This window comes from Canis aureus, chromosome 9 (genome assembly GCF_053574225.1).
Source record: "Canis aureus isolate CA01 chromosome 9, VMU_Caureus_v.1.0, whole genome shotgun sequence".
Lineage (NCBI taxonomy): Eukaryota > Metazoa > Chordata > Mammalia > Carnivora > Canidae > Canis > Canis aureus.
This window is the reverse complement of record NC_135619.1, coordinates 42,573,624-42,590,024: the sequence shown is the minus strand read 5'-3', so window position 1 is coordinate 42,590,024 and position 16,401 is coordinate 42,573,624. Positions and strand designations below refer to the sequence as shown.

General features: G+C 45.6%; 1 protein-coding gene across 3 annotated transcripts in view; it reads left to right on the top strand.

Moving 5' to 3' along the window:
• SPTB (spectrin beta, erythrocytic) overlaps positions 1–16,401 on the top strand; it is a 146,621-nt gene that overhangs the window by 66,310 nt on the left and 63,910 nt on the right. For all 3 annotated transcript variants that reach the window (XM_077909612.1, XM_077909611.1, XM_077909613.1), the window contains one exon: positions 13,196–13,394. In XM_077909612.1, coding sequence (XP_077765738.1) covers positions 13,247–13,394 — 148 coding nt within the window. In that variant the 5' untranslated portion in view covers positions 13,196–13,246. The remainder of the gene's footprint in view (positions 1–13,195; positions 13,395–16,401) is intronic.

Here is a 16,401-nt window from a genome sequence, read left to right as displayed (position 1 = left end):
CTGTATATTATTTGTAAATAATAATACCTTGGGGCTATATCGTACTGTACAGTTTTTACATCATTTTCGTATAAATTCATTTAATCTGTACAACAGCTGTGTGTGGTAAGTGGTGGGTATACTGCTCAAATAAAGAACCATAAAATAAAATTTTATTTCTTTCTCACATCATATGTGAATAAATGGATGTAAGTTGAGGCAGAAGCTTTGCTTCCCCATAGTTATCCAGGCAGTCAGACTCTTTCCATTTTGTTCCAGTAGTCTAGGTTCTAGGAATTTAGGGAAGAGTAACACAATTATGGAAAGCTTTTTATGGTTAATACCTTGAAATGGTTCACGTCACATCTGTTCATTTAATCACACAACCACACCCAACCACAAAGGTGACTAGAAGATACCTCCAAGCTGTCCGTAGAAAGAATAGAAATCAGACATTGGTAGACCCAAGAAGTCTCCACCCCAGAAGCACAGGATGCTTCCTACATTTTACAGATAAGGAAAGGGGTACAGAGTAGTTAAGTGATTTATTGACGAATACACTACTACAGGAGTTAGGATTTCAACTGTTTTGATAGAACAGTAACAACAATAATAATAATAACAATAGTTAGAATAATAATATTTAACAGTTCTGAGTGTGAGTATGTATTAAATGGGGCAATATGCATAAAGGTCTTAATAAATTCCAGGTTCCCTTCCTAACCCTGGGCTTTACTACACACTCCTATCAAGAGCTAAGCATTTTTCCTGAGGACTGTGGGCAGCAGAGTGGCTGCATGATCTAGCAGCTGGTGCTTGCCGATCAGCAGAACCCAGAGAAGGGACTTAATAGACTTTAGTGGCTGAGAGGTGCTCTGTCTGCAGGCCTGGGAGATTATGCACATTGGAAACTGGCTCTTCCAGGCCTGAAATGGCTCCACTTGTTTTCCCTGCAAAACTGGAGCTGCCCCTTGCAGGCAACTTCCCATATGTCTCCAGAGGATGTTCCCACTGTATCAGGCTTGTGTCCTGGCCAAGGATGGGAAAAGCCTCTGGCCAACATCTGTTCCCTGAGGAGTCTTTGTGGGCCTGAGCAACTTTTAAAAGGTTAATTTTTATTTAATTATTTTAAAAGCTCCAAAATGAATGAATAATTAAATTGGCACCCATAACTTATATATTATTTATAGGCTCCACTTTTAAAATAGCTCTTTTCATTTGTGTGGCGGAGATGTATGGATAGAAACCATTCTGCAACTGACATTTCTGTGACACAAGAAAGAATAAATAAAAGACTTCTCAGCTAAGTGAGGTAGGACTTCCTTATCTAGAGGAGTTCTAAGTGAGAAGCTGCTGCTTTCATCAATGTTTCAGGTGAGGAGATTGAGGTGTGGCTGAATCAGAGTTTCTCCAAAGGGCATCAAGATTTGTAGACAGCAGTAGGAGCTTGGGCCCTATTGCCACCATCCATCCCTTGTGCCATCCCAGTCCAGCCAGAAAGGAGGACATGGCAAAAATCTGTGGTTGAGGCAGCAGGGGCAATAGTGACCAACACCAGGGAATAGATGCCCAGTTTGAATCCATGGCACTGGTGCCATGTTTCCAGTCCCCTCACCACCTTCCCCTCCAAATTCACCTCCAAATGGTGTGTCCTCAAAAGGAGCCGCTCTTATCATCTTAAGGAACAGTGCTTTGCATTTCTCAGTTCTCCTCTATTTGTTCAGCATTTTGTAGCCTCATTTCACCCACCTAGCAGTATACTAGGCCTTTGAGACAAAAAGAATGAATAAGGATGTCCCTGGTTTCAAGTAGTGTAGAGTCTATTGGGAAAGAAGAAAAATGTATTATTATCCTACAATGTAGTGAAGCACTTTGATGAACATGAGCATTGAGTGGGATGGGAACCTAGAAGAATCACCCTTGCCTCCCACAGTTGCAGGGGATGGTGGTAAAGATGGGGAAGTTTCTTTTTTGTTGTTTTTTTGTTTCATTGTTTGTTTTATTAAGTGGACTCTACACCCAGTGCAGGGCTCAAATTCATGACCCTGAGATCAAAACCTGGGCTGAGATCAAGAGTTGGCACTCAACCGATTGAAACACCCAGGCACCCTAGTGGAGAAGTTTCTTGAAGGAAGTGATGGCTAAGATAAGTTCTGAGGGACAAGAAATTACTCCAAAAAAAGAGGGAGGCTTTTCTGGGCTTAGCATGTACAAAGAGCATGACCAGAGAGAACCAGTGATCCGAACAGTGTTCATTATGGTGGGGATGTAAGATTGGGGAAGTTGGGAAGAAGGTTTGGATGGAAATGATGTCTGTTAAGTGATAGATCATGAAGGGTTTTGGCTGCAGTTTATTATGGGCATTAAACCTTCTGAAATAGAGAAGAGCTATTAAAGTATAGATGTGACATCATCATATTTGTACTCTAAGATAATCTTTCTGACTATAGTATAGGGGATGAATTAAAATGGTAGGCAAAAGGGCAAATATAGAAATCAGCTGGAAACCACTAGACTTGAGGTGATGATGGCCAGAGGTGTGGAGGAGAAGTAGAGACACAGAATAGAGATTTGAGAAATGTTGAGGGGATTGAGTTGGTGAGATACTGAGAAAGAAAGAGAGGAGTAGAGCATGACCCTAGCTTTTGGTTTGTACCATTGGGATATTGGCAGACAAGGAACTGACAAGAAAGACTGGGACAGGGATGGTCATATAGTCAATTGGGGATCATGTTGAACATGAGGAGCCTGTGAGTCTTCCAGGTGGATATTCAGAAGGTAGTTGGATGTGATGGATGGGAATTGAGGAGATAGACTCAGAAGCCACTAGCTTGAGATGGTAATTCAGGTCATGAAAGTAAAGGGAATAGCCTAGAAGAGTGTGTAGACAGAGGAAGAATGGGGAGGGGGCCCAGGGCAGAATTCTGGAGATTGATTGATTTCCTTTTCTTTTTTTTTATTTTCCTAACAAGTCCTTTTTGTTTTATCTAAGTATAGTTGACACACAATATTACATTAGCTTGGGTGCATAACTCAGTGATTTGACAAGTTTATACATTATGCTATGTCCACCACAAGTATAGCCACCATCTGTCTCATTACATCGCTGTCACAATATCATGAACTGCACTCCCCACACTCTGCTCTTCATTTCCATGAGCTACTCATTCCATAAGTGGAGGCCTACCACCCCCTTCACTTCACCTATCCTGCCCAGGCTCCACACCTCTGCCCTCTGGCAACCATCCCTTTGTTCTCTGTATTTATAGTTCCAAATCTGCTTTTTATTTTTTTAGATTCCATGAGTTGAATCATATAGTATTTGTCTTTCTCAGTCTGACTTATTTTACTTAGTGTAATACCCTCTAGGTCCATCCATATTATCATAAATGGCACAATCCCATCCTTTTTATGACTATGTAATATTCTTCTGTGTGCATTTGCTTGTGTATGACATTTCCTTATCCATTTGCCTATTGATAGATACTTGGGTTGCTTCCATGTCTTGGCTATTATAAATAATGCTGCAGTAAACATAGGGATGCATATATCATTTCAAGTTAATGTTTTTGTTTTTCTTAGGTAAATGCCCAATAGTGGAATTATTGGATCATATGATACTTCTATTTTTAATTTTTTGAGGAACCTCCATACTGTTTTCTACAGTGGCTGCATCAGTTTATATTCCTATCAAGAGTGCACAAGTTTCCTTTTTGTCCACATCCTCCCTAACACTTGTTTCTTGTCTTCTTGATTTTAGCATTCTAGCAGGCATGAGATAGTATCTCATTATGGTTCTGATTTGCATTTCCCTAATGATGAGTGATGTTGAGGATCTTTTTAGGTGTCCGTTGGCCATCTGTAGGTCTTCTTTGGAAAAAGGTCTACTCAGGCCCTCTGCCCATTTTTAACCAGATTTTTTTTTTGGTGTTGATTTTCTTTCATTTTCATTTCCTTCTCCATCCCCCTCACCCCAACCTAGAGGTGGCCATTTTCATGTGTTTAAGTTTTTCTCCTGTTTATAATGTGCTCTTATGTATGTTGTTATATGCATGTATTTTAAAATTATGTTAGTGTTGTGTTAAAGATATCATTCCATTCCTTACTTATTTAATCAGCACTGTGGTTTTAAGATCTTCCAGTGCTGCCCTTGTCTTTCATGTGTACATCTATCATGTTTTATTGTTGATTCCCCAGCAACAGACACACAGGTTATCTCCACCTGCTCACCCCAACCTACCCCCATAATCGATATTGCAGTGAGCATCCTTGCATTTATCCCCTTTCAGACCTGCATGAGAATTTGTCTTGTCTCTAGGCCCAGGAACAGAGTTACAGATTTGTAACCTGCCTGAGAACTTGCAGATTGCCTCTGGAACGGCTAGGCCAGTCCACACTCCCACCAGCAGGGCACAAGGTTCTTGCTCTGCACATCACCACCCACACTTCATATTATCCAGCTGGATAATGTTTGCCCATAGAATCTCTTTCTTGCTTTAATCTACATTTCTTGGGTAACTAATAACCTTGAATATTTCTTCACAGGCTTTTATTCTTTTGTATTTCCTCTCTTGTAATTTCCCTATTCATATACTTGGCACATTAGTCAGTAAGTTTGGCTCTGTGGGTGCCTGAGTGGCTCAGTTGTTTAAGCATCTGCCTTTGGCTCAGGTCATGATCCCAGGGTCCTGGGATGGAGCCCTGAATTGGGTTCTCCACTCAGCAGGGAGTGTGCTTCTTCCTCTCCCTCTGCCACTCCCTCCCCAGCTTGCTCACTCACTCTCGCTCTCTCAAATTAATAAATAAAATCTTTTTTTAAAAAAAGAAAAAGAAGTTTAAAGAAGTTTTGACTCCGAGAGAGAAAAGAGAAAATATAGCAAGGAAGAGTTTTATTTAAGGTGAGAAAGACTTGAGCTCTTCCATGTTAAAATGGAAATGGAAGGGAGAAAAAGCTAAAGATTCATCTTTGTCCTAAGGTTGACAAGATGGACAGAAGGCAAGACAGTGAGGGTCTGGCCTCACCTGAAAATAGCAATGAGACTTAGGAGGATGTGGGACTGATCAAGGGAAGTCTGTGTACAGATCTCTGTCAGCTTTCCCTGAGCCCATCTTCATTGTCCTCTGCACCTGGATGAAGAGGCAGTTGAGAATCCATGGGGTGGGATAGGAGGGGAAAAGTGACCTCATTCAGATTCTAGGAATATGTTGTATTGTATTTCTAAATGTTTGGAAATTGTTTTAAATTGACAGAAGAAAGGATAATGCCTAAATTTCAGCATATGGAATGTGACACAAAGTTATAGAGGCACCTGACATGGTGTGAGGGTTGGTGGACACGTATATCCTCCTCGTTGGAGCCAAGTTAGCATAAAAGAAAGTGTGAGCTCAGTACTGGATAGTGTAGGACTTTGGTAGACTGTGTATGATAGACTTGTTACAGAGTAGAGGCATATCGTCATGAGAAGGGCCATGCAGGATGGATTGAAGGGGCCAAGCCTTGACAGAGATTGACTGTTATAAAGTCCAGGTGGGAAGTCCTAAGGGCCTGAAGTAAAGTGGAAGCTTTAGAACAGAAAGGAATAATGAAAGGAAGACACTTTACAGGGCATAATGACTGGCTTTGGTGATAAATAAATATTGAATAAGTGCCCAATACACCTAAATGGGATAACTGAATGAGTAAGATCAAGGAATATGATGGGACAGAGGGGTTTAAAGAAGCCCCAGAGCTTAGGTCCCTAGGAGGAAGAGAATATTCAGTGCCTATGTGTCCCAAGCAAAATGCTAGGCACTGGAATATAATAATGAATAAGACTAACGTGGCTGCTGCCTGCAGGAACCTATAGTCGAGGCAGGGAGAAGCAAAAACAAAAACTAACAGATGTATGAGTAATTACTATCATGTTGAGTGCTAGGAAGGGGTCAAGCAGAGTACTCAGACTGAAGCTGACAAAGATTTACCCCGAGATAGAGTGCTTGGGAGGACTTCTAAAGGGGATGTTATCTAAGAGGAGACCTTAAAGGGCCAGACATACAAAGATACTCCAAAAGGTATCCCAGACCAGGGGCACAGCATGCACAAGACCCTGAACTGGGGGAAAAAATGGCAAGTTAGAAGACCTGAAAGGCTTTCAGGTTGTATGTAGTAAGGGGAGACGTGCTTGGGGAGGGAGGAAGAAGCCAGACCATGCTGGGCATTAGGGCCATAGTAAGGGGTTGACTTTCATTCTAAGTTCCAGTTGTACTTAGGGCATATGACCTTTTAAAATAAAATTATTAAAAATTAAGCTTGATGATAAATGAACATTTTTTATTGTGCAAATTTTCGAACATCTACCCAAAGCAGAGAGAATAGTATCATGAACCCCCACATGTGTCGATCATCCCAAGTCAACAGTTATTAGGGATTTCCTAATCTTTGCTTCCTACTTTGCTGTAGCATATTTAAGCAAATCCCAGATGACATGTCCGGTCCCCCCCCTTCATTCTTCAGCTTCTCTGAAAAATGTTTATTTTCTTAGAAAACCACAATGCCACTATCACACCTAACATAATTGACTATAATTTCTGGTTATCATCCAATATTGAGTCTATAATTCAGATATCCCTGGTTGTCTCAAAAATGTTTTTTGATAGTCATTTGATTCAAGATCCAAACAAGGTACATATTACATTAATTATTACATCTCCTAAGTCTCTTTTATTTTCTTTTTAATTTTTAAAATTTATTCATGAGAGACACAGAGAGGAAGAGAGGGAGAGACACAGGCAGAGGGAGAAGCAGGCTCCATGCAGGGAGCCCAACATGGGACTCGATCCTGGGTCCCCAGGATCACATCCTGGGCTGAAGGTGGCGCTAAACTGCTGAGCCACCAGGGCTGCCCTCCTAAGTCTCTTTTGATCTATAGTAGTCCCTACTTTTTACCTCCTTTTTTGTTTGTTTTAAATGCCATTGACTTGTTTAGGAAATGGAATCATTTGTCTGCAGAATGTCTCTGCTTGTAGATCTGTCTCTTCCTCATATTGTCATTTAACTTGTCTTTTGGTCTCCTATAATTTCTTTTTTTTTTTTTTAAAGATTTTTTATTCATTTGAGAGAGACAGGGAGAGAGAGTGAGAGCATGAGCAGGGAGGAGGGGCAGAGAGTAAGGGAGAAACAGACTCCCTGCTGAACAGGGAGCCGGATATGGGGTTCGATCCTAGGACCCCGAGATCATGACCTGAGCTGAAGGTAGATGCTTAACTGACTGAGCCACCCCGGCGCCCTGTCTCCTATAATTTCTAAAGGGAAACTTAACTCTAAAGATTGATCAGATTGAGTTTCAACTTTTTTGGCAACAATGTCTTTGGTCATGATATACTGCATCACATCAGGAGACACGCAGTATCTATTGCTAGTGATACTAAGTTTCATCAGTGAATTCAAGTGTTGGAAACTTGATTCTGTTGTTATAGTTCTCCATTAACCTATCTATTTTATTTTATTTTTTGATTTTTTCTGAATCAATTACCACATTAGAAATATCTCAACAATTATTTCAAATTGATTTATTTCAACTTATTCTTAACTACTTCCAACATTGAGACCTTACTACTTCCCTGACAATTTTCTTAAGAGAGAGGGCACTGTGGGTATTCTGGAAAAGTCTTTATGGAAGAAGAGAAATTGGGAGTTCAACTTTTAATTCACCTACCACAGACTATTACTTATTCTGGGAGGGGAGGCCAGTGGCTATCCTGAAAGAAGTGAATTGGGAAAGATGAGAGGTAGGACTGGGTTGTAATAGCTTTCCATAAATGTAGATATTGAGCCCATTGGACAATGCAGGATAGTCTTTGAAAATGATGTATATTAAGAGTACCTTCTCTCCTGTCTCCTTTAATCATTCCCAATGGGCATTTGCCTCTGTGTAGGATGTGAGGTGCTGATAGATGCTATTAAGATAGAGGGCTGAGGTGGCAATCCCTCCCTATATCAACACTGAGTTGCACCTGTTCCCCAACCAAATCCCTCTAAGAACTGTTGGGGTCATGATCCCACCATGCTCCCACTCCCTTTCCAGCAGCTGCAGCATAACTGGAGTCAGTTTTTGGTCAGAGATTTTTTCCATGATGAGAGTGGACAAGTTGTAACATGTGGACTTGGAGTCCCTGCCTGGTGACAGAAACTGGAGCAGAAGGGTCTGGGTAAGCAGTGGACCAGAATGGCAGGTAGAATGGCCAGGGTATTGCAAATGCATGGGCATCCCTGACAGTGGCAACCATGGACAGGAATCTTGACACTTGAAGAACACAGAAGTATACTCTGCTACTCATGAACTGGCAGCCAGGGCAGCTGGGGATGGGAACTGCAAAGTGTGGAAAAGCAGGGTGTGCTCTGGGGAGGGGAAGCAGCTTGGTCCAGGTATTGCTGGTGATATCCATTTGCTGGAAAGGTCACCCACAGGTGGCATGCTTACCTCGCTGGGCTTCACTGTCACCTCGGGATCCTAAAATTCCCCTGTTCTGTCCTGGGAGCCACGTGCTCAGGTTTAATCATAATGAGACTAAGCTGTAATTTCTAGGTGGTGATATCTGGTAGACAGATGGAGGTGCCAGGCTAGAGCTTGGTGGTGGGCAGGAGGTTAGGATTTGAGGTACAGGTAGTGTACTCTGTACTGGGCATCTCATTGGTTCTCATGCTATTTTAGTGAGTCTGTTCTTTAAGGTAGCTGTGAATATGCAGTGAGATTACTACCAGAGGGAGTAGGAGGATGTTGTTTTAGTAAATGCACTGGCAGAAAAGTTACCAGGGAAACTTCAGGATTTAATCTCCTGACCTGGGTTGCCATAGTACCAAAATATGTTAAAAGCCGGTTTGGAGTAGCATTAAGGGGCAGGACAAGATAGAAAGCAGAGGAAGAGTCCAACCTTACCGCTAGAGAGAAGATTAAAGGTAGAATGGGTCTGAGTTCTCTGTTGAAGGAAGACTGCATGGAAGCTGTTGCAACAGCCTGTGACTTGTAACCCCGTGAAGGCATCACTCTGTATTTTGCCCCATTTCCCAGTCCTGAAGATTTGCTTCTCACCTGTGCCACCCAGGGAAGAGGAGCCGGGGTGGGGAAGGAAAGAGCAGCACGTTCCTCCTCTTTTGCTCAATGCGGGAGGAGGACTGAAGTGAGTTCTAGCTAGGGTTCCTGCAGGGGCGGTGGGGGGGGGGGAGCTCCTGCTGCCACTGCCACCTCTGCCACCACTGCCCGGGTTCCCGGCTGCCCCAGGGATTAACTGGCATAGCACATGAGGTTGAGATGCTGAGACCTAACGCCTGATCTCAGAAGCAGATGAGGTCCTGGGCACACTGTGCAATGGGTTTTGGCAGTACAATTGTGAAATCCGTTTACCAAGCGCGCCCTCCTATGAGTGAGTGCCCTCGATGATCAGATGAGCTTTTCTGTGCTGAGCTGTGGGCAAGTCTTCTAGGAACCACCCAGATCAAAATATAAGCCGGCATTAGGGAATAGCAGAAGCTCAGAAGGTGAGGGTAAACCTCTGGACTGTGCATTTGGAGATAGGCCTGTCCCATCGCAGGAGGCAGGTAGATGGACAGGGAAGGTGGGCTTTCCTGGGCGCAGAGTCACACAGGCCAGAGAAGACTCAGCTATGCTTTGACGAGGGTCTGGTGGGTTGGGAGAAGGACTTCTTAGGAGCTTGAGGGTGAATTGGAGAGTGAAAGGGCAAGGGCCTGCTCCTCATGCCCTTTCTCCTGGGTTTGTTGGCAGGGGAGTGACGGGCTGTTTAAGGCCAAATGTTAGCCACATACTTGTTGTCTTCCATGCTTGTGGAAGGCCGTTCTAGATGCATAGATGACTTATATCCTTAAAAGTGTGATGGGATTATCTGACCTCCAGGTTCCCCTCAGATTATAAACTTAAGTATCCTTCCTATGACTACCCATTTGGTTAGATGTTTCCACCATGAGCCTCCCACAGACATACTGTCTTCACTCATGTTGGTTTCTTTATTGCCAGGCCTTCAAAGGCGTACTATGACAGTAATGCAAATTGACATGGGTGATGCTGGGAAAGCTCTGGGTCAAATTTGGTTTTAGGCATTGTTTGGGGTTTTGTTTTTGCTTGTGTTTTGTTTTCCTGGAATTACCATCCTGCAGCTTTCCTGTTTTCAGATTTTCTTTTCTTCCGTCTGTCACACCTGATTCCCCGAGATTCTCCCCTTGCTGACCCACTGAGCACACACCCTCCGCTTGACTCTGATGGAATGACGTCTGGGCAGTCCACTGGGATGGGCACATGTGTGAGGCAGGACAAAGAGGGCTTCCCTTTAGTTTCTGAATCTTCTCCCTTTGATGGTCTTCTTCAGGGACTTGATGTTCCAAAAACAAGACAAAAACCCCCCAAAACCTTAGACTTGTGTATTTAGACATACACGTGTGCTTTATCAGGTTCCCAGCCAAGTCACTACCTGGCTGCTTCCTTCTCTGAGCCACAGCAGCAGGAGGCCTGGCATTTTTAAGCAGAATGAATTGCTGTCTAGTGGCTGCTCTTCTGCACCCGGGGCCATCAATCTTGTCTTGAATGCTGGGCCTGCTGGTGTGCCTGCTCAGGCTCATCTTTCTGGGGCAGACTTATTTACGGAGCCATGGCAAAGGTAATCTCACTCCCCACCCCACCCCCAACCCCCGGCCCTGTGGCCCAGCCTCTCTCAGCCACTCTTAAAAATAGCCCAAGACAAGAAGGAGAGCCAGGGTCCAGTTACCTCCTGCAAGCAGGATCTGCTCTTACCTCACCTCCTGCGTCTGGCAGCTCAGGCCTTCTCAGGGGCTACTGGACAGGCCTGCAGCCCAGCACTTGGTTGGTCAGGCTGTCAGTCTCTCTCCTGCTCGGAGCTGGGAGCCAGCAGTAGCTCCCCTTCAGGGAAGCTGGGGAAAGCAAGGGGAGGAGGGAATCTTCCCAGCTCTTGCCTGAACCAGTTGATGAGTGAGAAATCTCAGCCCTGGAAGTAGTGTGTCCCTTTGTGGAAGACGACAGGCTGGCTAAGGGACAAGGGTGTTCTTGGGCACAGGCCTGGCATTGTGGGGCACTGTGGGGTAATGACAGGCTTCCCCACCCTACACCTCCTCTTCCCTGAGAAGCAAACACCTTTGCCGAGTCCTGGAAGCCGAGGAATGCCCTCTGTCCCCTTGTGTCATGTTCTTCTCCCACCTCAATCTCCTCTCCTTCCCTAAAATCTGCCAGTAGAGGGGGATAAACTGGGCTACAGTTTGGCCGTTACCCTAGCCGTAGCAATAATTCCCTAGATGACCTTGGGGAGGCTTCGTCCAGTGTGAGGCCTTGGTTTTCTTCCTCATGCAGTTAAGATGGATAATTCTGGCTCCTGTCTTACCTCAAAGGGATGTGGCGGGATTGATTAATCAGACCGGGGAGAAAGGAGTCTGAAGTGATTCTGTGTCTGAAAAATAAGGGCGACAGCATTGCATTTACGCTTGGGTTGGTGAGCTGCCATCATTTCTTCTTCAGGCATATGTCTGTTCGGGTGTGTGAGTGTGTATGTTAGATGTGTGTGTCCGTGCGTAGGATGTTCGGGTATGTGTGTGTGTTGGGGGGTGTGTATATGAATGTGTGAGTGTGGTGTGTGTGTGCATACATTCATGGAGAGAGTGGTTTGCCCCACAGCTCACTGTTTGTTCACACTTGTCATTCTTCTGCTTCATGGCCTCCCCACCCCCACCCCTTTTGTTCTCCTGGATAGGAAGGCTCTGGGCTCCCTGTTGGGTCTTGTAGACTTGATTTCAGAATCCCTTTAGCTTCCTCAGGAGATGCCTAAAAGGCAGGTATTGGTGAGGAAATTAAAGCTAAAAGAAAGCGTCATTTTCCAAAGGCCCAAGACCATCAGGACCTAGCCTTGCACCTCTAGCGTCTTGTCCCCCTGTCTCCCTGACCCTGCCCTCACCCTCTAGTTACATTGTAAGGTTCCTAAATTTTGCCATGTTCTCTCTCCCCTTCAGAATTCTGTACCTGCTCTTTATCCCCTTTGTTTGGACTTGTCCTTGCCTCTATCCCTTCACAGAATGCCTCTAAGCTCCCTTTAGGAACCAGCTTACACTTCCCTTCCCCTGACATCCAGCCCCTGCCACAAGTCCCCCACCATTCCTCGTTCTTTCCTAGTGGTGGTATGTGGTGGTACACATCATACCTTACTGTAATTGCCTATTTAATTGGGTGTCTTGCGGCCAGAGTATAAACTCCATAAGGACAGGGCACTTCTGCCTAGCACAATGCCTGCCCTCGAGTTGGGCTTTGGTACATATTTGAATTAATCATAAATGAATGGAAACATTACAAATGACAGGGGAGGGAGAACACAGTGTTCCTGATGCCCATGTGCATTGCATAGAGAACACATGTGGCTCTACCGTGTGTGAGATGCCCTCACCACCACTCCCACCACACTGATGGCCTTGATGGGACCACAGGCTCATCTGGGCTCCTTGGTCGGACTTGGGATTCCATTGAAGACCTTGTCCACATGCCTAGTTGCACTTAGAGAAGGCAAAACCAAGAGCTCGGCTTTCTAAGTATTTGCCGCTAGGAAAGCGCTGGGAGGGATGTTGGGCAGCCTCTGAGAGGAGTCTACTTTCTCCAGCACAGCTGCTGGGGCCGTGGCCTTAGGCGCATCTCACATTTGTCTCTCTCCCCACTGATCCATGTTTGAGTGGGACTCAGCCAACCTCCAGCTTCTCACCTTTCCTTCCTGTCCCCACTTCCCCTCCAGATTTGGTCCCGGCCCCAGTCCAAAGGGTGGAGCTGCTCTCCTGCCTCCCAGCCCCTCTCTATCCTCCACCCTACCCAGCCCCTGGCTCCCAGAAGAGCCACCCCTCTCCCAGCTCCGGAGCTCCAGCTCCCACAGCTGCCAGTGGCAGCAGGTTTGGAGGAAGCAGGCTTGCTGCAACTGACGTCTCCACCTGCTGGCCATCCTGACCCTTTCTGCATGCAGCTCTCCATCCCCGCCGCCACTGTCGCCGTTCCTGTGGCGGCTGCTGCTGCTGCCGCTGCAATATTTTATAATCCAGAGACCTCGGGTGGGAAGCATGGCCCAGCAGCTGGCATGGTGTGCCGCTCCTGCAAGGACCCACCCCTGTTGGATGCTCCGAATAAGTTTCCCCTGAGAAAAAGTCCAAGGGGGGAAGCTAACCCTCTGACTGTGTTGCTGTCCCCCCTAGGGACCCTTCCATGAAGACTGAGGCAGGCGAAACTGCTGAGAGCCTGCTAACATGACATCGGCCACGGAGTTTGAAAACGTGGGCAACCAGCCACCATACAGCCGGATCAATGCCCGCTGGGATGCCCCGGACGATGAGCTGGATAATGACAACAGCTCAGCCAGGCTCTTTGAGAGGTCCCGGATCAAGGCCTTGGCAGGTACCATTTGGGGCCGTGGGGGTTAGAGGAGCGGGTCTCACAATCCCAGGGGTCAGTCCTCTGTGTGCACTGGCTTGAGCCCTGGCAGGGAGGTGATGGAGATATGCTTGTGTGGCTCAGAAAGACCTGGTCCTGTTGGGAGGGAGCACAGGCTCAGGCAGCCTCTGCTCACATGCATCCCTCACTTCATCCCAGGTGGGAAGTGAGAAAAAGATCCCAGGTGGCCTATCTTGGCAGCAACATAGGCCTTACCCTCTGTCTCTATCCTGAATGACCTGTGGTCAAAGTCAGAACTAAGAGGAAGTCTGGGTGAAGGAGTGTCGGAGGGACTAGATGGCCAGGTAGAGGCACATGGGGCTTCATTATGCACCTCAGTCTCCTGCCTGGTCCTGGCTAGGGAAATTATCATCATCTTTTCTGTGGTCTCAAAAGAAAAGAGTGATTTGATAGGAAATTGAGAACAGATAACATCCTCCCCACACTGGCTCAGGAAGCAGGATTTTCTCTACTAAACCTCTTATCCTTAAACTGGAATTAGATTTTTACTTAGCAGGTTCATAATAGATTTCTGTGTGTGTGTGTGTGTGTGTGTGTGTGTGTGTGTGTGAGAGAGAGAGAGAGACAGAGAGAGAGACAGAGAGACAGAGAGAGACAGAGCACTTAAGTTTCCAGTAGAAATGGTTTCTCCTCCACCCTGTTAGCTGAGATCTATTCTTGGGATTTTTCTCCCCCACCAACCCCTGTGACCATTGCCTCCCTGAATCCTGACCCAGGCTAGCTATGGTCTGGTGCTAAGTCCTTGGCCAACAAAGACAGTTTGAATTCTGTAGGATAGTGTGTGGGTAGAAGGGGTAGAGGTAGATTCCATCACCTGCTCCACCAGTCATTTACCCAAATCAGATTTGTTTCCCTATCATCAATTATCCCTATCTTCACCTTATAAGAAGGACCTAACCTCTCCCATAAGCACCTTCTAGAGCAGTTCTCCTGGTGCCCCATTGCTCAATAGCCCTATCCGAAGCTCCTGGTATTACTCTTCTCCCTTTTCTCCCTCTACCCTGCTCCCAGGTGCCTCTGTCTCCAGCTGACCTTGAGTCATGAGCAGGGCCCTAGGGCCCCTCTGGGACCATAATGGCCTTTCACCTTAGGAGTATCTGGGCCTCCTATTCTGTGAAAGAAATGGGGGTGTTTCAGTCCCTTGTCATGATGGAGAATCCATTCAGGTCTCAGCCATCAGCTTTTGTGTCCTGGTTATTTATAAGAAAATCCCTTTCTTCTCCCTTCACCCCCTTCTCCCCATTCCCTACCCTTAAAAAGTCCTTCCTTGATTTCCCTTGAGGAAACAGCACCAGTCCCTTGCTTTGCTTATGTAATCTTTACCTCTTGAAATAAGCAAACTAGGAACCGTTGTCTCTGCCAGTCTGGTTTTGTCTTCTTCATATCTCTGTGCCAGCTGAGCCTGGCTGCGGTGATCCTGGTGATCAAGGTCGGGGGGTGGGGAATCATGCTCCATAAGTCTTGTCAAAGGATACTGTGCAGAGTGGTACTGTCTTTTGTGCAGGGATCCTTTCATATGTCTCACAGATACCTCATTTTTTAAGATACCAAGGTCAATTCCATTTTAACTGTTATCTATTGTACTCCTACTATGTGTAAAGCTAAAACCCCCAACCAGACATGAAAATGGGGAGAAGAAACCACAGAGATGAATTCAACATAGTATCTGTCTCTAAGGAGTTTATGATCTATTAGGGAAAATGAACAATGTTCATAATTAATTAGCACAAGTAGAATTAGAGAAGAACTGTAAAGAAGTCACATAATTAAACGGCACACAAGAGCAAAGGAGGAGGCGCAGGGAGAATCAGGGACTCATTTGTGGAGAAGGCCCCAGAAGCGAAGGGTGTGTGACACCCTGACACACAGGTGGGGCACAGCTCCATCTGGTCGGACTGTATGAATGGCAGCCAGGTCTGATGAACAGGTTGAGGAACTGGTGGTTGATCAGGTTTATGAGGAAAGAGCCTCTATGCACCTTGCCTATATCTTACCAAGAGTTTGCAGCTCATCTACTGGAGAATCTGTAGTGTCCTCCGGGGATGGGGTGGGGGTGGGGGACCACAGAGTGTAGAATTGCATGCCTGGACATCAATGATTTAGAACATCTGGCTAGCAGATAACCATGGAAGTTTGGGGTCCATTCAGGATTTTAAAAACAAACCTAAGCAGTCTATTGACTTTCCTGAGAGTCCATCCTGAGTGACCTGTGGGAGAAGCCAAAGCTTTGGGAGGGTCCAAAGTAGAGAGGTTGGATGGACTCCTTCTGGTGGGTAGGCAGAGCAGAGAAACATGCTGTCAGGTTCCCCCAGTTTTAAATTCTTGATATTTTTCTCTTCAGTATTATCTTTGGGGCTGCCTCGTCAGCCTAGGCAGGGGTCAGTGTTTCCACAGAGGCAAAGGAAGCAGAAGTACCTCTCATTTCAGTCACTCCCCAACACCTAAGACCATTACGGCAAGGAAGGCGTTCAGTCCTGTTTTTCTTACAAGATGGTGGTCATCTGCTTTGTAGGTATATGTGCCAAGGTCGGAGAGATTGGTCTGGCCTTTTCTTTCCAAAATTGAAGGTCCTGAGGTGAGGAGAAAAATGTCACAAGACCCAGATGCGAGTCCTGGGGAAATGCTACTGCCGTGAAGGATGGTTGATTCAATTTCCTGTTTTATGAAATGCAGACAGTAGTACTTTCACAAGAGTGTTGTAAAGGTCAAGTGAGATAAAGTTTATGAAAGTTTTTTATTAGTAATGAAATACTAGGTGAATGTTAGTATTTATAGGAAATCTTAGTAATATCTTTCTGTCCTTTCTTTTAACTTCAGACATTCGGGATTGTTAGCTCAGTCATTGTCCCAATTATCTTGGCCTGTTCCTAGGCACTTTCTTCCTTCTTAAGCCCTCCCTCCTTTGTCTTAGAAGGCCTGGGTTCAAAGAAGGATCCAGGGACCAGGGAAA